Raw genomic sequence first — 23,956 nt, 5'->3', positions numbered from 1 at the left:
ATTTTTCATTTGTTTGATTTCTTATCCTCAGTGGTGTAACATCATAGGGGCAGGGGGAATGTGCCCCCCCCATTAGTTTTGAAAATGTAGAAAATCCTATAGGAAAATTGCCAAAAGGTGGCTTGTGCCCCAATCAGGCTGACTCATGCTACACCACTGGTTATCCTTAAAGGGAGTCTCCGGTAATCATAACATTATGCCTTATATGTTATGAAAATAATTATCAAGCACGAATCACATGGTTTTATTTAAAACAAACTCATATTGGCCATAAAACGAATAAAAACAGTCGGCTCTCAACACGTGATATTCAAAATTCCCGCGCCGAAATTGTCTAAGTGCAATGACGTAATGGTTATTTGTGCTCAATTGTCGTCAGCCTTCATTGTATTACTGGGACGTCATTGCACTCGACAATTTCGGCGCCCGGGAATTTTGAATATCGCGTGTTGAGAGACTTATGTTTTTATTTGTTTTTATGGTCAATATTAGTTTGTTTTAAATAAAACCACTTGATTCGTGCTTGATAATTATGTTTCTTACATATAAGGCCAAATGTTGTGATTGCCAGAGACTTCCTTTAATAAAGTTGCTGTAAACTATTTTGTCAACCATTTTTGTGTCAGTTCCTGAGAACTGACACCTTCTAATGCAGGTTTGACGATCACATGACAAATCAAATCTGTGACGTTAATATTGATATCGATATCAATTTAAGGCTGTTCCAGTTAAATTACATACATATTGGCATTTTGGCTGTTCCATTTAATTTACATACTCCCTCTGAAAAAAATGGCTGTTCCATTTAATTTACATACTCTGGAATAGCTTTCCCCTAATCAAATTGCATTGTGAATTTTTGCTCTTTTTTTAAGATTAAAAAAAAAATTTGACGATGATGTGACAAATCGAATCTGTAAATCAATATTGATATTGATATCAATTAGGCTGTTCCAGTGAAATTACATACCCATTGGCTGTTCCATTTAATTTACATTCTCTCTTCACTGTGAAAGAGAATTTTTTTTACATTTTTTGTTTACTTTTTTTTTTAAAGTTTTTGAATTTTTTTTTGACGATCATGTGACAAATCGAATCAGTGACGTCAATATTGTTATCGATATCAATTAGGCTATTCCAGTGAAATTACATACCCATTGGCTGTTCCATTTAATTTACATACTCCTCTGAAATAGCTGTTCCATTTGATTTACATACTCCCTCTGGAATAGCTTTCCCTAATATAATCAAATTGCATATTGTGAATTTCAATCTATCAAATTGCATAGCTTCACTGTGAATAAGAGAGAATTTTTTTTTCATACTTTTTTTTTTAAATTAAAATAATTTTTTTATTTTTTGGGTGTTACTCATTTAGTGGATGTTTTAATGTTGTAATTACTAGTATTTCCAGATAAAGTATAAACATTTCAGTTGAAAACCCCTAAGGATAAATAAGAAATTAAATAAAAAGAAATGAATGCAGACCAGCCCTTCAATACAAATTCTGCAATACATGTATTTCCATTAAAATCTGCTTGTTATCTCACGCAATTGAATAATAATAATAACCGTGTCCGATTGATTTTTTGCAGGAATATCTTGTTTGTCCAGCAATGTCATAGTATTCACCCATTGCATGGTTCCGTCATGTGCGAAGAGAGCCTCGATCTGGCAGCATGCATGAATGGGAATTGAACCAGTCATAAAATATTGCATAAAGTTATGTAATTCTTCCTTTCCTATCATGCCAGTTCAAGGTTCTCCATGCATCATGGCCGAACCGTGCAATAGGCAAATTGATCTCTTCTTGTAAATTATTTTGAAATCCACTGATATGCCTCATTCTATTTCATAAAGCATGAAATCAAAATTTGAATTGATAAGAACAGCTAAATTGTTCTTATCAGAATTATTTTTTAAACTACCAATTCAAAAAATTTTACTTGCAGGTTTTGTTACATCGTCGCAATATCAACAATGATTTTGAAAGTTACAACCTCAACTTAACCTTAAACGACACATCCATCATGCATTGTACACTATGGATGTTGCTTGGTAACCGTACTCATTCCAGCCAATTACAGCATGAGGCATGGCTTCAGTTAGAAAACCCACCGCATATGATTGCAGTTAATGTCTCGGCTTTGGCCAGTGGTTCTTGGGCCAAGAAATTATTTCCACAAGAAACAGGTATGATTATTGTAATATTTCTCCAGGGGGGACTTTATTAAATAATTGGGCAATTCCAGTTGAAATCCAAACATCCATTATGGAAGACACAACCTTAATCTCTCACACAGTGGGGTGTAGATTTCAAATGGAGTTACCTATTTAGGTAACCCATTTAAAATTTACTCCATGACTTCCTGTGTGGAAGATTACGGTCATGTCTCTCATAGGGGTTCTATGTATTTCAACTGGAATACCCATTGTTATAATATAGTAATGTTTAAGAGCACATTGGAAAGAAAACACATAAATAGTAACATGTATTTTATAAACATGGTTTAAAAACTGGATTTATATTTATTATTTCAATATTGCAATCGCTTCATTTTTGTGTTCCTGATAAATATACAACAATAATACAAAGCATGTTACATGTATAATGAGTCCAATATTTACCTTAAGGGCTGGGGTATGAACGTTTGGACAGTATTTATTTTGGGACATTAGAGCACATCAGACATATCGAATTGCATTCTGAATCGAAGAATGTCATTCTGATATCAAATAATTTTGATTTTTGAAATTGCAATTTAATACACATTTTATGGCAAATCATTAAAATTGATATTTTGATATTTAACAGTACTTGAAGTAAACTTTATAAATCTGATGATTTATACTTAAAGTGTATGTAGGTGGGATGAAAAGCCGACGATCAATTGAAAATTTTGACCTTTCAGTATTGAAGATATGGATTTTTTTCCCAAAACACCAAAAAAAATTAGGTCTTTTTGGAAAAAAATCCATATGTTCAATATGAAAGGTCAAAATTTTCAATTGACCGTCGGCTTTTCCTCCCTGCTACATACACTTTAAGAATATATCATTAGATTTATATAATTTACTTCGAGGACTGTTATATATCAAAATTTGAAAAATATCAAATTTTTATAATTTGTCATAAAATTTATATTATATTGTGATTTTCAAAAAATGAAAATTATTTGCTATCAGAAAGACATGCTTCGTATTCAGAATGCAATTCGATAGGTCTGAGGTGCTCTCATGTCCCACAAAAAATACTGTCGAAACTCAATAAACGCTCATTTTGGATCCCTTAAGAGGGCGCAACACTAAATCACTCCGCATTTCATGTAACAACGAAATTCGGCTAATATAGTGCATAGTGAATATGAGATTGTAGCGACCATATCTACCGACATGTTCACTTTAAATCACTCAATATTGGCTCATATGAATTCGACAAGTGTCTTTAATGATAACATGCAGAAAAAAACTGGACAATTGATCTCAAAAGCAATTCTCTGTGGCGGATTAAGAGAAAACCTCATTGTAAAATGTGAGTGGTGAGTTTAGTATATTTTTAGCTAATTTTTTTTGCACCGCAAAATAGCGAAAAAAGTCAATGGTCATCGATATATGTCGACAAAAGTTTTGGAATCTAGAGAAACAGAGCTTTAATTTGATACCAAATTTATTTTGCCAAGTATTGCAGGGACGCCAGGAATGGCGCTTGAAGTAGGCAATTCACACGTTATCCTATGGGACGCTGAATTAGTGCTGCGCCCCTTGTAACGGCCGTCGTTATGAAGCGTTCCTTTTACATTCTTCGCAAAAATAAGAGATGCGCTTCACAAAATGTGTTCTATTTCAATCATGATGATAAACAAAGATTACAAAAAGTCATTCTCATGCAAAATTATTGGAAAAAAAACACTTTATTGGCCGAGCAGGCGCCTACAAAGTCTAGATATGCGTCCAAAAATCCTCAACCAGGCTCAAAAATGGATTTTAAAGTTAATAGACATTGTTAATCTGCATGAAGCCGTTTTGCTGAATATTCAGTAGGCCTCACATAAAAAGATCGTAATTGTTACCACTGGAACGGGGGGTATTTATACTTCAAACTCAGTAATAAATGATTTGCAAAAGAAAATGGCAACACTGATAATCTAGAAAAGAAATTAAACTTGGTTCAAAGACGTGCTCAATTGTCGTCTGTCACTAGTTTTGTGGGTTTTGTACAAACTTTCGCATATTGGAGGAAAAGTCAAAATATTCGATTTTCGGCATTTCGGCACTGATCTTTAAAACATCATTTCTTTTGAACGGAATGTCGAGAGACATGAAATCTTCGGTGTTGAGCTTCAAATTTTCTCTAGTTTACATAATGAGTAATAAATGTGGATTTTAAAACCTTTTAACACCTTATAAGAGGGCGCAACACTAAATCACTCCGCATTTTATGTAACAACGAAATTCGGCTAATATAGTCCATAGTGAATATGAGATTGTGGCGACCATATCTACCGACATGTTCACTTTAAATCACTCAATATTGGCTCATATGAATTCGACAAGTGTCTTTAATGATAACATGCAGAAAAAAACTGGACAATTGATCTCAAAAGCAATTCTCTGTGGCGGATTAAGAGAAAACCTCATTGTAAAATGTGAGTGGTGAGTTTAGTATATTTTTAGCTAATTTTTTTGCACCGCAAAATAACGAAAAAAGTCAATGGTCATCGATATATGTCGACAAAAGTTTTGGAATCTAGAGAAACAGAGCTTTAATTTGATACCAAATTTATTTTGCCAAGTATTGCAGGGACGCCAGGAATGGCGCTTGAAGTAGGCCGAAATCACACGATATCTTATGGGGCGCTGACTTGGTGCTGCGCCCCCTTGTATCGGCCGTCGTTATGAACGCGTGCCTTTTACATTCTTCGCGCAAAATAAGAGATGCGCTTCACAAAATGTGTTCTATTTCAATCATGATGATAAACAAAGATTACAAAAAGTCATTCTCATGCAAAATTATTGGGAAAAAACACTTTATTGGCCGAGCAGGCGCCTACAAAGTCTAGATATGCGTCCAAAAATCCTCAAAAAGGCTCAAAAATGGATTTTAAAGTTAATAGACATTGTTAATCTGCATGAAGCCGTTTTGCTGAATATTCAGTAGGCCTCACGCAAAAAGATCGTAATTGTTACCACTGGAACGGGGGGTATTTATACTTCAAACTCAGTAATAAATGATTTGCAAAAGAAAATGGCAACACTGATAATCTAGAAAAGAAATTAAACTTGGTTCAAAGACGTGCTCAATTGTCGTCTGTCACTAGTTTTGTGGGTTTTGTACAAACTTTCGCATATTGGAGGAAAAGTCAAAATATTCGATTTTCGGCATTTCGGCACTGATCTTTAAAACATCATTTCTTTTGAACGGAATGTCGCAGAGACATGAAATCTTCGGTGTTGAGCTTCAAATTTTCTCTAGTTTACATAATGAGTAATAAATGTGGATTTTAAAACCTTTTAACACCTTATAAGAGGCGCAACACTAAATCACTCCGCATTTTATGTAACAACGAAATTCGGCTAATATAGTGCATAGTGAATATGAGATTGTAGCGACCATATCTACCGACATGTTCACTTTAAATCACTCAATATTGGCTCATATGAATTCGACAAGTGTCTTTAATGATAACATGCAGAAAAAAACTGGACAATTGATCTCAAAAGCAATTCTCTGTGGCGGATTAAGAGAAAACCTCATTGTAAAATGTGAGTGGTGAGTTTAGTATATTTTTAGCTAATTTTTTTTGCATCGCAAAATAGCGAAAAAAGTCAATGGTCATCGATATATGTCGACAAAAGTTTTGGAATCTAGAGAAACAGAGCTTTAATTTGATACCAAATTTATTTTGCCAAGTATTGCAGGGACGCCAGGAATGGCGCTTGAAGTAGGCCAAAATCACACGTTATCCTATGGGACGCTTATTTAGTGTTGCGCCCCCTTGTAACGGCCGTCGTTATGAACGCGTTCCTTTTACATTCTTCGCAAGCATAAAAATAAGAGATGCGCTTCACAAAATGTGTTCTATTTCAATCATTATGATAAACAAAGATTACAAAAAGTCATTCTCATGCAAAATTATTGGGAAAAAAACACTTTATTGGCCGAGCAGGCGCCTACAAAGTCTAGAAATGCGTCCAAAAATCCTCAAAAAGGCTCAAAAATGGATTTTAAAGTTAATAGACATTGTTAATCTGCATGAAGCCGTTTTGCTGAATATTCAGTAGGCCTACATAAAAAGATCGTAATTGTTACCACTGGAACGGGGGTATTTATACTTCAAACTCAGTAATAAATGATTTGCAAAAGAAAATGGCAACACTGATAATCTAGAAAAGAAATTAAACTTGGTTCAAAGACGTGCTCAATTGTCGTCTGTCACTAGTTTTGTGGGTTTTGTACAAACTTTCGCATATTGGAGGAAAAGTCAAAATATTCGATTTTCGGCATTTCGGCACTGATCTTTAAAACATCATTTCTTTTGAACGGAATGTCGCAGAGACATGAAATCTTCGGTGTTGAGCTTCAAATTTTCTCTAGTTTACATAATGAGTAATAAATGTGGATTTTAAAACCTTTTAACACCTTATAAGAGGGCGCAACACTAAATCACTCCGCATTTTATGTAACAACGAAATTCGGCTAATATAGTGCATAGTGAATATGAGATTGTAGCGACCATATCTACCGACATGTTCACTTTAAATCACTCAATATTGGCTCATATGAATTCGACAAGTGTCTTTAATGATAACATGCAGAAAAAAACTGGACAATTGATCTCAAAAGCAATTCTCTGTGGCGGATTAAGAGAAAACCTCATTGTAAAATGTGAGTGGTGAGTTTAGTATATTTTTAGCTAATTTTTTTTTGCACCGAAAAATAGAAAAAAAAGTCAATGGTCATCGATATATGTCGACAAAAGTTTTGGAATCTAGAGAAACAGAGCTTTAATTTGATACCAAATTTATTTTGCCAAGTATTGCAGGGACGCCAGGAATGGCGCTTGAAGTAGGCCGAATTCACACGTTATCCTATGGGACGCTGAATTAGTGCTGCGCCCCCTTAAGGCCAGAGTAATGGGAGAGAACATGGACCTTTTCGAGCATCATTATTTCTTAATTGTATGTCCAAAGTATATAAAACTATACATTTTTGGAAAGGAAGTGAGTCAAGGAATCCCATGGTGACGTCAGATTTGTTCAAAAATCTCTAGTTTTTGAAAAAATCACAAAAATTCACTTTTTTACCCCAATTTTTTTGTGACAACTTAGAAAAAAATCCGTTCGGAGTAAAAAAAATTTAGTTAGCTTTTCATGAAGAAGAGATATGAACTTAGGGAAGGTTTTTTTATTTTTTTTAAATTCGTTTTTTTTTTTTCGAAATATTGAAAAAAACATGTGAAAAAAATAAATTTTGTCACTCTATTAAGCTAAAATTGCACGTAATGGTGAATATTTTTGTTTAAAACAAATATTTTGAAAAAATGAGAAAACCTTCCCTAAGTTGTATTTTATCAGTTTCAAGTGAAAGAATACATCTTAGTGTTGATAAATATCAAGAAATCTCAAATTTGGACATGGACAAATGTGTCTTCCATTACTCTGGCCTTAAGCCCGGGGCCTTAAGTTGCATTCCATATTTCACTTTTTATTTTAATTCCCTTTCTTTTGCTCCTGTAACTTGCAAATTGTTATCCCAAAAAGTAGCCTATTAAAAAATAGTAACATTGTATAAACAGTGGCGTAGCCAACCTCATCGCTCTGGGTAGCCCAGGTCCTCAAAGTAGTATTTTTAGTCCTTATTTGATCCTATTATTTTTCTTCCAGTTCTGTGGCCTTTTTTATCTTCTCTTTTTCCTCCTCTTCTCTTTTCTTCTTTACTTCTCCAATTTTATCTTCCTTTCATTTTTCTGCTCTAGATGGGGAAGTAGCCCACCCTCAAAAGTCCTTGCTACACCACGCCAATGATTGCATAAACAATGAGTGTTGCTTATTTCTTCCTCTTGTTTCTTTGTAGCATTGTTGAATCAAAAGCGCATTTTCCACAAATGGATAGAACATTATGGACCCCGGCTTTCATCAGCTTCAGTCTTCAACCAATTGCCCCAAAATCTACATCTTTTGACTCTCCAAGTTCCCGGTGGAACTTTAATACTAACCACACTGCACATATGCAAGAAATAAATGGAAAAGGTTTGTGGAATTTATCAATGCTTTCTCTGTGATCGTCAGGAGAGAATAATTACAAATAAATTTCAAGACGTAAGTTTTTGTGTCGAAAGTCTCAACGGAAGGGATACACAAGCATCCCCAGGGAGAGGACTGAGTACCTTTACAGAAATAGTTCCAGGCTAAATTTGATAAAAACCATGTGAACATTTTTTAAACCAAATCTGGTTTGACTTGGTTGAGTTTTTTGTTGCCAGAAATGTGCTTTTTGCCTCCTCATACCACAGATGTATTTATGTATCTGACAGTCAACATTAATGGGTAAATTTTCTCGGGGAAATTTTCTGGACATGTGATGTGACACCCATGTGTTGTATACAACAGATGCAGACATATTATGCAGACATATTAGCATTATGGAATGTGACCCGAGCACAGCGGGTGGTCTACCAATGTATTTGAATAGGAAGAATTCCTCCTTTGATGCAAAATAAGTTACTTGTCGCAAGTTAATAATGTTATGGTAAGAGTTTCCATAGATAAATATTTTTTTCCGCAGGTAGATATTTTTGAAATTACATTTTGATGATATTGTGAAGTAATGAAGATTGCTGAATATTCAATAAATTTGCTATGCACAAATTTCTATCGAAATTGTGGCCAAGAATACTAGCATTCCAATTGAAAATGACTAAGACTTGAATAGGGAGGTCACCGCTGGGGGTCAAGGATCAAGCTCTGGGTTACACTCACATTGATAGCATTGGTCATGTGTCCAGAAAATTTACCTGAGAAAATTTACCCATTAATGTTGACTGTCTGATGTGGGATAATTCATCAGCTGCTTCCATTAAGGATTGTACAAGTGCAAATCTGAAAACTTCATCTGATCCTTTGCTGCACATACATAGGTCTCCATTCATGGACATAGCTTAATTGATTTTGAACACCATGATCATTGACAATGTAAAATATATGCTTTAATCCCCAACCACCGGTCATTCACTGGCATCCAGGCAGAAGCAATTGGGCTATTCCAGCTAAAATCTACACTACCCCTGTGGAAGATTTTGGAATTATGTTGCACAGAGGGATAATGAATTTCAAATAGAATTAACACAGGTAGCTCCATTTAAAACTCTGTGAAAGATTCAGGTTAAAGCTTTCTCAGAGGGTGTATGAAATTCAAATGAAGCTGCTTAATGTGCTAAAAATTCATACTCCCTCTGTGGGACATGTTTCCAAAATCTTCCACGGGGTAGAATGTATTTCAAATGGAATAGCCCAATTTGGGCCAAATTTCTTTTGTTCAGAAAAATAGAACACAGTTAAACCGGCAGCTCTGCCAGGAATACAGGCAGTCGGTTTTGAAGTCACCCCTTAAGAACTTGTAGATTTGGCAGAGTACTTTGATTATTATTCAGTGTTGACTATTGGTTTATTTGCAGGAAATCTCCATGCTTCAGCATCTCAGGCTAATTTTGACAGGATATTGATCCGATTGCACCATGTGTTTGAAAAAGATGAACATCCTACGCTATCCAAACCTGCCAAAGTAGATCTAGCTGTAAGTTACTGATATGTTAACATGGATTAGCAAATACGAAGCCTGTATTAACATGATTAAGGAGAATAATTTGATGAAAGAACAATGGAGAGTGTTGTAGTAATTGATCTGATAAGTTGACACCAACTTGCACCTACAGAATAACCTCCACTCCCATGTGTTTTAGGGTTCAGGTTTGGGATAGGATTGTTTAGGTTAAGGTTAGGGTGTTGATGGTATTCTTTAGTTTTTCCCATACACACAAACACCCCCACCCCTACACGTGGTTGCTGCCAAAAGGGAGCCATGTATTGGACCGGCAAACAGGATTTTGTGTCTTCCTGATTTTCTGCACCTAACCACGGACATTGACCCGTTTTACACAAATCATACACAATTTTTCTGGATTTTGACCTATCAACCGGGGACTGATTTCTATATGCACTCTTAAATACCTTTTTAGGCTGTTTGCAGTAAAATTGCACATCTTGGATAAACAAGGACGGTCCCCGGTTGCAGTAACATCCATGGTTGATTATTACAGGTTGAAATGTCAAGTTTCATAAAAACGTGCATGTTGAAGATGGCAAACACCCCCCTCACATACAGACACACACCCCACACACACATATGCAGACTTTATCATTTACAGTGTTGTTTTACCACATCCTGCATACCATTTTATAACAATTGTTTAATTTGCGTACACCATACATAAAACAAGTATCTAGTTATCAAATAATGTTCTTTACTGGTGGCCTTTGGTTCAAGATAGTAATTTGATTATTTAAAGAGATAATTACTGCAAAAATGTTTAGTTATAGAACTAAACCTCTAAAACCTTGTAATGGGGTATAGCCGTGATTAACTTTACCGCGTTGCAGTATAACTCAAAAAATGAGGAGTCAGAGCCGGTTTTTTAGGATGAGGAAAAATCAAGCTCCTTCATAAAAGGTTTCTTTTTCTGTGTTCCCTGTTAGGAATTCCTGTCACCTTTAGGTGATGTTGCAACAGTTGAAGAAAGAAGTTTAACATCAACATGGGCAATCAATGATGTTAATCGATGGACATGGAAAACAAAGAGTAACCAAGGTGAGGTCATCATGATTATCTCTTGTAGGAAGTGTAGTGTGAAGGACAGTCCTTGAGCTTTGGTGATTGCAATTAGGATGCTAAAAATATCTTTTGTTTGCCGTAAGAGGCCACAAAAATCAGGCCAGGTAGGCAGTGGCATAGCCAGCAATTTTTCAGAGGGTGGGCAAAGAGGGGGCAAGACAAATTACACAAAAAACAAAGTACAAAAATGGCCTTAAAATCTTAAATATCGGGGCAACTACCATCCCACAGGGGGGGCAAGACTTTCCACAGGGGCAGCTTCCGTCTTGCCCCCCCCCCTTGGCTATGCCACTGCAGGTAGGTATTTTTTGTTTTGTTTTTAACTATCTTGTTCCTGAAATCACATGTTAGTGGACATCATTTGAGCTATTGGACATTTCTGTGGAAAAAAAATGGTAAGAATTAAACAAATTATGTATGTTGACAATTAATATTACCACCAAATACAATAAGAAAAATATTCTTATTCTTTTGTGTTTGAAAAATTAAAACTTTTCATGTCAATATGGTATGTTGTGGTATGCCCTCTTGGATATATTTAGGGGGATATTTAGAGGATATGTGTGTGAAATACCCTCCTGAGTATAATAGGGCATATTTAAGAGCTATATTTTAGGAGCTGTTATTAGGAAGACATTACAAATTGTACATATGGCAGTATGAACAGGATGCATGCGAGTTATGAGGAGGTAAAGATGGATCTTCTAGAACAGCTATATATTGCCCTCCTTTAAATTTAGATTTTAAACCCGGCAACCCTATTTCAACTCGACTAACATTTCTCAAATTCCCTTCACAGACATTTTTGCTCCAAATAGGTGCCCAAGACCCACCATTTGACCTAAATCAGTCCTTATTCCAAATCAGTTATTTAAGTACCTGTTCATTTCCAAGCAGAAATTTAAAATCCTTTCCATTTGAAGATCCTCTCTTCAAACACTATAAGCACCACCACCGTGAAGAATAAAATGTGCATTTCTTCTATAGTGCTAAATTCATTTTGCTAATAACAACATATTTATGTTATTTTTCAGTTGCCAGCAGTTTTCCAGAAGATGATGTTGGTGGTTCTGATGATAACGATGCATCTCCTCCATCTAGTGCCCATGAGGTCACTCTAAATCCTCAAGAAATAAAAACATTTTTTGTTACTTTTCAAAGAAATAAATAAAAGTAAGAGAGAGAGAGAGAGAGTGTGGTGTGAAGAGAGTGAGAGACAGAGATGGTAAGTACCAAAAAACAGAGTGTGAGAGAGAGAACATTTATTGAATAAAATTGGGAGTATAAGGAAAGAGAGGAAATGAGATGACAGAATATGAGGAGCATGTAACTCCAGAAGTTTAGTCTCATGTAGATCTCAAAATGCAAAAATCATCAATCATCAAAGGTGTGCTGTATCATATTTTTGTCACTAGCCAGTAGACTGTTTTAACAGCTAGCCAGTAGGCTATTTTAATTCATGTGAAATTAAAAAAGTTACCTGCCTCACTGCGCAAATAACTGCCCGGATGTGGCAGTGACATCAGTGCGCACTTCATTTGGTGCATCTTGAAATCGCTAGCGTTTGCTCAAATTAAATGCATATATACCAGCTTAAAAAAGCTGCATAGATGTGACCGCAAAACGGCTGCCTCAACTTGGTGATGTCACTGGCACATCGGAGCGAAAAATGGTATAGATGGGTACTCATATCTCACTTGCAGGTATGTAGGTGTTATTGTTAGGCTACAGTCTTCATATGCAGCCCATACACAATCAATTTTATTGATCAATATTAGGGAACTTAGAGGCAGGAGTAGATACAAAATTTACCATTAATGTTTATGTGTACAGTGCACAATGGTAGATTTTGTATCCACTCTTGTATCTAGGGTCTATGATATTGATCATTTTGATTGTATGGGCCGCAATAGGACTTGGATATCAAACATTTATATGCTGATAAAAACAATGCATTTAACACTGTGCATATTCCGCTTTTGGTTAAAGTCATAAGTGGAATATGCATAGCGTTATATGTATCGTTTTTATCAATTCTCAATGTTACATGCAAGATTAAATTGCTTGTTATCATTTAAAGTTTAAACAATTAGCAAGACATTATCATTAATTAAGCAAACCACAAGTCTAAATTGATGTAGTTAATCAGTTTATGTAAATGTAGAATCATAGTGATTTATCAATCCCAGAATGCATTAGTGTACCATGTTAAACTATGTTAAGCCTGAAGCTTATCAGAATTGCTTATCAAGAGTGTATGACATTAAATATGCCTTTGCATGAGCTATAGAATCACAATATTCTCTCAATGGATTTTATTTGAATCTAGCCTACAAAAACTGCCATTGAGAATTGCATTCTACAATTTATTGAAGTTCCGGGCAAAGCTGCGGCCAACAAGGGGGGGTAAAGGGGGTGCATTACCCCCGGGGTCCTAGGGGGCCTGTAAAAATAAAGAAAGCATACCTTAATGGGTCCATAAAAGCAAAGAAAAGAGACCTTGGGGGCCCCGTAAAAGGGGGGCCTGTGCTATCATTTTACCCCCGGGCCCGTAATGGCTCTCAGCGGCACTGGCTGCAGCAGAAGAAAAGAATATGAAGTGCACCAAAATGATTATTGTTAAGAAAAGTTATTGCAACTTTGCACTTAGTGCAGCTGCTAACCTTGTGCACTTTCTGTTAGAAGTATGAGAGTTTCCACGCATGAAGTACTAAGTCCAATGTTGATTTTAAGATGTAAAGACATTTTGGAATTGACCCCTGGCTCACAGTCATATACGGGGTAACAAATTGAAAATGCTCCAATTTTGTTGAAAAAATCAAAATACTCGTCTGATCACAAGAATAGAAAAAAATGTATAGTTGTGCTATCTACGACCTATCGTTATTCTACAAAAACCTCATTTTTTGGTTTTAAAAGTGTCACATTTTTTGGACCAAAATGGTAGCAAATTGTTCGTGTAGCTGAATAGAATCAGAAAAAGTATAGTTTTGCCTATCTATTGTGTTAACCCATTGAGATATAGTGCAAAAAGGGGCAAAAAGGTCAAAGGCCATTGGGTGGCCATAGGCCACAATTGATCTTTGTCTTCCATTGCACATACATAACAAGTGAAGACTGAAGTAAACAGTTTAGAAGGCAAATTCTATACCATGAGCAATTTGCCACCATTTTTGTTGAAATGCAGTGACATTCTCATGACTTGGCTATTGTCAATTTTTGCATGATGGTATTACTGTCATTTATCTTTAGTAACATATATTTTTCCATGTTTACATCAGCTGTGCTATCCCTTCACTTGTTTCATGAGATGAGTGGACTATGATCATACCCCATCCATCTATGTATCTGTAATTGAAAGTGTTATAGCTGCCGTTAGGAGCGTTACACACACATGTCATATAATGGGTCAAGTTCGAGTCAGAATGATATTTTTGACATGAATAATGATCAAATGAGTCAATTTCCTTCATTGAATTATTTCCTTATAACAGGTCACAGAATGGTGAGAATCCCACCATTGGACGTAGGGCCAAGAGTTTGTGAGATGTGAACATTTTAAAACAGAAAATTACGTAATAGGAAAATCTCTTATGGACACATCTTAGATGATCCATGATCAAATCCAACTTTGGCATGAATCGTTTTACCTGATGACATTACATTAGAACACTGATGGCTGTAAATATACTTAAGGCAGCTATCGAGTTGTGCCACAATTTCATCTTGTACTGATGAGATGATTTGTTTTAAAATGATCACTGAATCAGACCACTTGTGCTAAATACAAGATCAGAGTCTAAAGGGTGGTTGTAAAAGCTTTTTTATTTAATGACATTTTATCAACAGCACAATACTATACATCCAGGATATCTGGCTGCAATATGGAAAATAATATGGGTCATTTTAATTTCAATTTTGTTCAACGACACTGACGCAAAGTCATATATGAAATTGTATGCGACTCAACGTATGCTATTACCCCCCCTTGTTTCTCTTGCAATATCTAAATCTCCCAATATTTTGCTGGGGCGTGGTCCATACAATCACCCCCCCCTCCCCCAGCTGTGGGTTTCTGATAAAATTTACCTCATATTTGGCCATTTTAGGCCCAAAAGTGTAAATTTTTGCCCGCTTTGCACGAATTTATTCCACTTTTGCACCATATTTCAAAAGTTAGGCCTAAGCTTCCAAATGTTTCGCGCAGTTCGCGCGCATTTGTACCATAAACTTATTCTTTCGCTAAAAGGTGCTGGAGGTACTTCAAGAATTCCAAGTTTCCCCCTCTCTCTTTTCTATACTCCCCTGCGTCCAATTTTTGCCAGATATTTCCAAGCGCATGATCATGAGTTTATTATTAATAATTTTAAGTTATTTACAAGTTTGGGTAACCCTGTATGGTCCGGATGATCAAAGATCATAGATAGAACAAACCATTCAGTCAACTGAGATGAGATGGTTCTGTTTGCTTAGTTTTATATATAACCATGATACTCTTGTAGTATTTGTACAGACAGGTTTGACAGGGGCCTGGCCGTGACGTTGTTGCCCGGCCGGCCGGCAGGCTAAATAACATGGTCATTTAGGAAATACTGAATCGTCATGATCACTCTGTATACCCAGCAAACACAAACTGTTTTTAAATCAATACAAACTTGCCCATGTTTCGTTTTTGTCAAAACGTTTTGATCTTATTTAAATGCCGCTTCATATAAGGTCATGAAAACGTTTTATATGAACAAAGCAGTACAACATTTTAAAATGTTGTCAACATGTTATTGTAAATTATTTTTGGCAATTTTGTCAACACTTAAATAACATTACGGGAGAAAGATTTGCAACAAGTTTTCAAAATGATTTTGAATGTTATTAAAACGTTAATAATATAACGTTTTATGATGTGTAAACTGGCATTTAACCATTTTCTGTATTTGCTGGGTAGTCTTGTATTTTCTGATGTGTGATAAAAAGATAACATTGAACATGGTGTATATATAAAGGTGATGGGTCCGAACCAAGAGCAGGGATCCCCACATGATTCATGCTTAAAACTTTTCAGCTTGCCCATTGGCCCAGATGGGACTGGTTGATGTGGACGCTCTATACGATAGAACTTTTAGACAGTAGTTTATGTGCCAAAACAATATTTGAAACTGGAAATGGTTATCGTTGATATACAAAATTTGTTTTTCATACTCCAGTTCATTAGTTGTCTGGTAAAATGATCTGTTTTCAAAGATGACAACAAACAAGTCCAAAGGGGCTATAGTGCGATGTGGTCCCCAATTTTGGTTGTTTGATCCCTCTTATTCAACACTGCAGCTCCTAAAATTTAATGTTTAGCGTGTTAGTCGAATACTCCTTGAGGTTTCTTGTGCACAAATGCAAAATAGTTTCAATACCCCCACACACACCCCACATTCGCCCCACCCACCCATCCCTCTCCACGTCATGAACACCAGCGCGCTGCAGCGCCCACTGCCCTGCAAGCACGCAATTTATCTTTTTTCCTTATTGATCATTTGCGCATTAATGTAGTTTTACCACATCCTGCAGCTGCAATACCATTGAACAACACTTCTCAAGCAGTCCATAATAATACATTTTTATCTTCTTTTTGACGTCAAATTTAAGGCTTACACCGCGAGTGATGCCAATACATAACAACCGCCCCTACAACATGTACAAGGCAACACATTTGTTCAAATAACACTGAACATGCTGAAATTGAGATTTGTACATTTACAAAGCCTTCCAAATTTCGTGAATTAAGTCAATCTCGGCTCCATCTGAACTGCTTTGGTGAATTTTGATGGATTGGTTAAAAGGAAAACACAAGAAACCTTAGCTTCATTTCGGTACTTGCTGTTTTAAATCAGGATCTCTAGGCTATATATAAATTTACATTTTCAGTCCATTGATGATAAGGGCGTTAATTCAATAAGCGTTTTTACCGTTTCGGTGCAAACCAAATAATATACAACCGCATCACTATTACTTTTGATCGATGACCTGACTTAAAAACCGGAAATACATTACAAGGTTGTCATCTGTCTTCTCTTGTTTATGTGGTAGAGCTAAGAGGTTATTAGTGATCATATAGAGCTACCAAGATGAGCAAACAGTTTGGTATCATTCCAGATTGATGGGGGCAGGGTTGGGGAATCCCCTGCTGATATACTCACGCCTTTATACCGATAACCCAGAGCCGGATTTACCATAGGGCCAAACGGACCGGGGCCCAGAGCCCCCATAATGTGAGGGCCCCTGTGCTTGTTCCTTTTTAGCCCCAAACCCGGGCCAGAAAACACCATGTTTTGGACCAAAATATGGTAAAATTGCAAAATTTGGCGCGCATATTTGGTCCTTTACACCTCACCTTCATTTTGGGCTAAAATTTACATTTTTTCGCGCGCTTTGCTCGCAAATATCCAAGCAAAATCGGAGAAAAATACCCTCGTCTACCTCTAAATTGTCAACCAAAACTTTGCCACTTGATTAGGCCTATACATGCCTTCTTCACGGTGAGTTTGGGGTCCTTCAAATTTTGGCCTGGCCCAGAGCCCCAAAAGGTAAATCCAGCCCTGATTTAACCATTCTAGTTAAATAAAAGAAATAAATACATAACCCTGTAAAAGTTTCTTTTTTAACTTCATGTATTTATTTGTTTTACCTCCTTTGGATGTTGCGTCACATTTTTGATGTTTCATTTACCCTTTTTTTTTTAGTGGTGTAACACACTTGTAATTTGTATCCTTTTAAAGTGAAAAATATGACATTGGATGTAGCCTATACAAACAATTTTGTTTTCAAAGCAAAAGCAAAATGATACAGAACGCAGAATGATACAGAACGCAGTTGTGTTCAGTCTATGACAACGTTGCGCTCTGTGCTGATCAAGGAAATACCAAATAAAGTAGTTTTACCACATCCTGCAATACCACTGATCAGTATAGCTCCTACATTTAAAGTGCAGACCAAGTGCACTGTGTCATGATCATGTTGCTATCATAAAGAACGCAGTTATATCCAGTCTGATATTATAACAACGCTGCGCTCTGTGTCAATCAACAAAATACCAAATAAAGTAGTTGTACCACATCCTGCAACACCATTGATTAACTGTCTTTTTGTTTCGTCTATGGCTTCCAAGTCGTGAAACAATTCACAAGGCAATAAGACATTATGTTGTTGAAGTAACACAGAAATAGCAATTTGTGCGTATAAAATCCTTCCAAATTCCATTGCAGTTTGCAGAAATTTAAATGATACAACCTCAGCTCTAACTGCACCGGTTTAGTGAATTTTTAGGGATGGTGAAAAAGTGAACCAACACAAGAAATCATAGCTTCGGCACTTGCAATAAAATTTCTTACTGAACTGCGGCTGCAATAGGAATTTGGTGGCAACCCCCCAGCAAACACATTTTTTTTAAACGTGTTATAAACGCGTTTTGGTTTTGGTCAGAACGTTAATAACATTTAAATGTCGAAAGGTCGTGAGAATATTTTTAAACGTTTTATAAAGGAAAAACAATACGTCATCTAAAAAATGTTGCGAATATGTTATTGTAAAACGTTTCTTGGCAAACATTTTTGGAAAATATTTTGTCATCACTTAAATAACATGTTTTTCCACAAGTTTTAAAAATAGTATAGAATGTTCGATTTAATAATATTACTTGGTACTCTAGGTCGGTAAACTTGAGTTCAGTCTTTCCCTAGAGAAGTCCTTTAGAGGGCTGAGCTTTCGGAATTCTGGCGGCAAGTGCCATCTTAAGAGCTCTGAAGATGACTCGCTATAGAATTCCGAAAGCTCAGCCCTTAGTTAGAAAAGGACTTCTCTAGGGAAATATTAAATCCTACTCATTATAGAATGTTATTAAAACGTTTTATACCGAATATATAACCAGACATTTTCTATAAAACATTGTGTGTTTGCTGGGAAACTACATTTAAGAATATGCATGAGATAGCACGTGTCTGGTAGAAAAGTGTCAGAAAGCTGGCAAAAGGAGCGGCATTGCCAACAATAATGACAATGGCAGATTCGTTAAAGGCAATCACGATACTCCAAGGCGCACACACTGCGTAATGTTGTTGGACTTGCTGGATTTGTTTTAATCAATCATCGTCACCTGTATACCCTGGATTAACAAAGTTATGATTACTGAATGTGATTCCATTTGATGCCAATGCTACATCCCCGGCCAATTCTAACCCTCGTGCGCACACAGTTACAACTGGAGTCCTATCCCCTGAAAATGTGTCCTCCATCTCCAGGTCAAGACTGCCTTTGGTAGGACACAGTTTGCACGTACAACATCGACAGCGCATCTGCTGAAAGACATGACGAAATTGTTTTCTGTATTGTTCGTTGAGTAGCCCATATACGATAGGGTTTAACGCAACGTTTAGATATGTTATACCTAATGTGGCTATAAAATGCCAGGATTGGAGATGAAGCCACTCCATGATTAAGAAAAATTGAATTAGAATGATTGGAAACCACATTATGGCAAATAGGGACACCATTAACACCAACATCGTCATAACGCGAATTTCACGCATTGAACCTGTAGATCGAATGGATATCGCTCGCGTCATTCGACGAGGGATGGTGTCTTGTAAAGAACCCTGTGGGGTAGATTGCGAATATTCGCGCATTCGTTTACGACTGCTGTTAAAGGTGTCCATGATCAGATGGTAGTTTCTTGCGATCACTGTCAGCGGAATGCAAAAGACGCAGATTAAATTCAAAGTGCAGAAAACGATAGTGGCGATGTTGTTACTCCAATCTAATGTACACACCTGTACTTCGGTCAAATCGGGTAATGTCAAAGTTAATTCTTTGAAAAACAGTCCAATTGGTAGAGCAAAGATAATAGCAGATACCCAAATTACAGCCATTCTGATGAAAACTTTGCCAAATCTTGATTTATCTCGTTCAAATTTGACGATACTTTTATAGCGATCCATACTGATCGTGACCATTGTCCATACACTTGTAATTCCACATACATACATGACATAAACCATTACGTGACACACGCCGTTTCCTAATAACCATTCTTGAGTGTTTCTTGTAACTATCACAAATGGTGCTGTGAGACTAAAAATTAAATCACTTACAGCCAAGTTGGTTATGTAAAAATTTGTAACTTGTCGCATTGATGGAAAACGAATTATGAAAGATATAACGAGTATATTGCCGAAAAATCCCACCGTAAAGACCAAACTTAGGAGAACCGTTTCCCATATGTGAGCAGAAGGTCGTATTCTCTCAAATTCAGAAAAATAGGTGAAGTAGGAGGCATCCGTTTTGCTGTGGTTAAGATATGAAAGTCCCATGGTAAAGAGTGCCGAATCTGCATGGAAAAAATGAATAAAGAACAATTAGCACCGATCAACATGATCAAGCTTCAAGGAGAGTAAAATATGTAACGCCATATTATGTGCTATATGTTTGTGCTATCTTCGGTAGATAGCAATAATAGCTATCTACCTAAGATAGCACAAGACGTTTGGGTATAGAGGAGCCGTGGGAATTGCTTATTGAAACTAATTTATTTAACGAATGTATGTAACTATTATGTATATCTGTCTTACTTATTCTTTATCTCTACCTGTCTTTGTCTGTCTCTCCGTGTACCTGTCTTTTTGAATTTAAGTCTTTCTGATTATCTCTTTTTTCTCTCCGTCTCGCTGTCTATCCTTATCACGCACGATAATATCAGTTTATCTTATTTCATTCTCTCTCGCATTTGCTCCCTCATTCTTAGCGGCGATTGGGAATAGTTGTATCTGTTACATCATGTTTATAAAAGCAACACGGCATGCATAATTTATGTTAATTTATGTATATTTAATTAAATTTTGTTTCGTATCTTGTCCCCAATTTGATAATCTATACAATGTAATACAGAGTTATTGCTGTTGACAAATGAAGAAAAGGACATCCTTTTAACAAAAGAATATTATCATGATTATCTTCCATTCCGTGGTGTGACAAAAATGCAAATATGTTTATGCTAGTTCCATTTTCACTGAAAACAATTTGCGCACACAATATATTAAAATAAAGATAAATTTCTTTGGATTTTATTTTTGCAATCACAACAACGCAATCACGGGCAGCAGTCGTGTAATTCTTTATGCATCTGTTATATATCTTTAATGATAAGACAAATATGTAGCTTATATATACAGATATAAATAGATTATAGTTGTTGATATGAAACAAATCAAGGGTCAATTAATTGGGACAAGCATGTTTTCAAACAGTTGTTATGTACGTACTAACAGAGCGGTTTGATAACAATCGTTGAGGTCACAAATCCTGACATTCAGGCATTTTGCATAATGGGTATAAATCTTGTTTATGTAACAACTTCTGAACGACAATATTGGTAACAAACTGTCTTGTTACAGGAATGATTATGGAGTTTAATAAGTATTACTAGCAACCTTTTATGCATCAAGCTCTCCTTAAACGTGAGAGCTAATTTTCAATCAATTAGTTCAGGCTTGTAATACCGGCCGGCATTTTTTGTTATATCTAACCTTACATAACCCGTATCCCATAAACTCATCCTAAATCCATGTAAATTACCTTTATGTTACAGAAACCTAATTTCAGATCATCAGGAACAGAGTTTCGTATATTTATGTTAGTCATTTTTGCCAGTTCTTTAAACATTCCGGCAAACATTGAGAATGCCGCTATATACAGACATTTTTTTTTTTCAAGCAAACATGTTTCGATCGTTTGACGTCAAGTACCGCATGTCTAATTAGTTATATACAAGAATTATTGTAAGAATTCATTTGCTCCTAACTTTCGAAATAGTGGACGTGTTTTCGATGGACGCATATGAGCACTATATCTCTCTAAATGTAAAAGAGTGAAAAACTCAATCTTCAAAAGAGTGATTCACTTATAAAATCACTAAAAAAAGAGTGAAATGTGTTTTTCAACTTTAAAACCACTCAAAAAAGAGCCAAACCACTCTAAAATAGAGTAAATTTCAACTCGCTCAAGGAGTTAAATGAAGGACAACACGTTTTAGAGCTGTCCTTCATTTAACTCCTTGAAAGAGTTGAAATTCATTCCCTTTTTTTGTGGTTTTAAAAATACATTTTTTGGGGAGTGAGTTTTTCATTCTTACATTTAGAGAGTATTCATTTCCAGTTTAAAAAATATTATATCCAATTTTAACAAAATGTTACAAGTACCTACCTTACTTAGTTCAGTCGCAACGCTCTCAATTAATATCCATTAGCTTTGAGTTGCTATAGAAAAATCCAAGCCTGGTTAAAAGGTCTATATTTCCCGCCGTTTTTACCAATATTGAAGTGTGAATTTTAAGAATGGTTTCTGAAAACTAATCATTTTGATGCATGACTGACGGTCGTTTAATGGTACCGGCGTGATGACCAATTTTTGCCATATTATATCACGTTCAAAGTACAAAGCTCTCCAGGTACACCTATTTCTTGCGGCACGCACTTAACTTGATAACCAATCAAACACTATACATTAAATAGTAGTGTTTGTTGAAATATACATAAAAAAAGTTGCGAGTTTGCACTTTGTCCTTGTTCGTGGTTGTATTTCTTATCACGTATGATTGGTGGGACACAAGATCGACATAGATAAAATGAGAATGATTAACTAAGATGAGTCGATTGTCGCTAAAATTTGTATGATATAATGTAATAGACTTAAAATATGTTGCATGCTATTGTATTTCATTATCGTTTATTTCGGGAAGTAGGCCTACAACTTCTACAAGTCCAATTTTGATGATGTTTTCGGCAAAATGTGACCTGTTTAATATGGAGGAAAAAAATGAAAGAAATAATGATAAACGACCAATGACTCAATTTATTTGATCATGATTGTTACGATTGCTGTTAATGTACCTCAGTAGCTTACAAATGTAAGTAGTTATTTTGAGACTGTCTAACTAATCACTCGCATAAATCGTGATAACAAAGGACAGGGTTACCGCAGGGGGGGGGGGGGCAGGTTGTTCAGTTCCCCCGAATGGAGTCTGATTAGTGTAAGGTGTAAGAAATGACTGATTTCCCCCGAATGACCAACACAAGTTGCCCCCCTTTGCGCACGCCACTGGGTTACCGGTGTCGTGTGCCAGACCCCTCTCATGATGAAATCGTAGTAGTATATATGAATATTAATGAACTCTACGTCATCCGCGTCATACATTTTTTTAATAATCGACTCGTACAGATCGTGAATGATGTTATTAATAGATCTAGCTCGTCACCACAGTGAAATTAATTAACACACACACGGCGGTTGAATTTTAAACCACAGTATTATAGAAAAGTGTACTTTTGTTCCAGTTTCTAACCAGTAATTTCGGAATTCAAGCATTTTAAACAACAGTAAGTGTACATTTCGTCCAGTTTCTTACCAGTTGCAATGAATTATGGTAGTGTAAGCTTACCAATATTAATACCAAAAGCTGTGATAGTTTCTGCACTCACTGCACTGTACATACTGTACAACTCTGTACAGTGTGAGTATGTACGCGAGTATAACAACTTGAGCAAGTCACAATATTTTCTCAAGTTGATTTATCCTTTCTATAAATAGCGGCACGTATACAGAAAAAATATACACAACCACGTTCTCCGAGTACTGTACATACTACATAGTATAATTTAAAACTCTAGTCCGGGACTCTAGCGGGTACACCCATCGTATGTGTACATGGACCTAATCCATGGGTTCCTACAAGGCCGATGACTGGACCGATGACACACATTCGATAGGTGTATCGTATAATATGTGTGAGTTACGGCTTTTGACAATTGGCTCCCTAGTCCTAGCCGAGGTACTCGCACGTCCGTCACTACTGATTTCCACCAGGGGTAGCGGGGCGGGGTGAATGACCCCCTAAATTTAAAAAATATTAATTTTCACCCTCTATTGGGAATATGTGCAAGCTCGGGGGTGAAAACTGACCCTCTAGCTACTTTTGGACCGTACTCCTACCCCTGACTACACTGCAAAATATTTTTCACCCCCAAGATTTAATTT

At 36.2% G+C, this 23,956-nt stretch overlaps 2 protein-coding genes across 2 annotated transcripts in view; one reads left to right on the top strand and one right to left on the bottom strand.

Moving 5' to 3' along the window:
- Positions 1 to 12,087, top strand: part of LOC140163311 (epididymis-specific alpha-mannosidase-like) — a 49,279-nt gene extending 37,192 nt beyond the window's left edge. The window contains 6 exon segments of the mRNA XM_072186713.1: positions 1,953 to 2,193; positions 8,075 to 8,194; positions 8,197 to 8,250; positions 9,675 to 9,793; positions 10,753 to 10,864; positions 11,923 to 12,087. Coding sequence (XP_072042814.1) covers positions 1,953 to 2,193; positions 8,075 to 8,194; positions 8,197 to 8,250; positions 9,675 to 9,793; positions 10,753 to 10,864; positions 11,923 to 12,059 — 783 coding nt within the window. The 3' untranslated portion in view covers positions 12,060 to 12,087.
- A 6,924-nt stretch (positions 12,088 to 19,011) lies between these two features.
- On the bottom strand, positions 19,012 to 19,866 carry LOC140163303 (free fatty acid receptor 4-like). Its single transcript, XM_072186705.1, has one exon. It carries the CDS (start codon positions 19,864 to 19,866, stop codon positions 19,012 to 19,014), a length of 855 nt encoding a protein of 284 aa, XP_072042806.1.
- Between the last annotated feature and the right edge of the window lie 4,090 nt (positions 19,867 to 23,956).

This window comes from Amphiura filiformis, chromosome 1 (assembly GCF_039555335.1).
Source record: "Amphiura filiformis chromosome 1, Afil_fr2py, whole genome shotgun sequence".
NCBI classification, from domain to species: domain Eukaryota; kingdom Metazoa; phylum Echinodermata; class Ophiuroidea; order Amphilepidida; family Amphiuridae; genus Amphiura; species Amphiura filiformis.
This window is presented reverse-complemented; position numbering and strand designations above follow the sequence as displayed.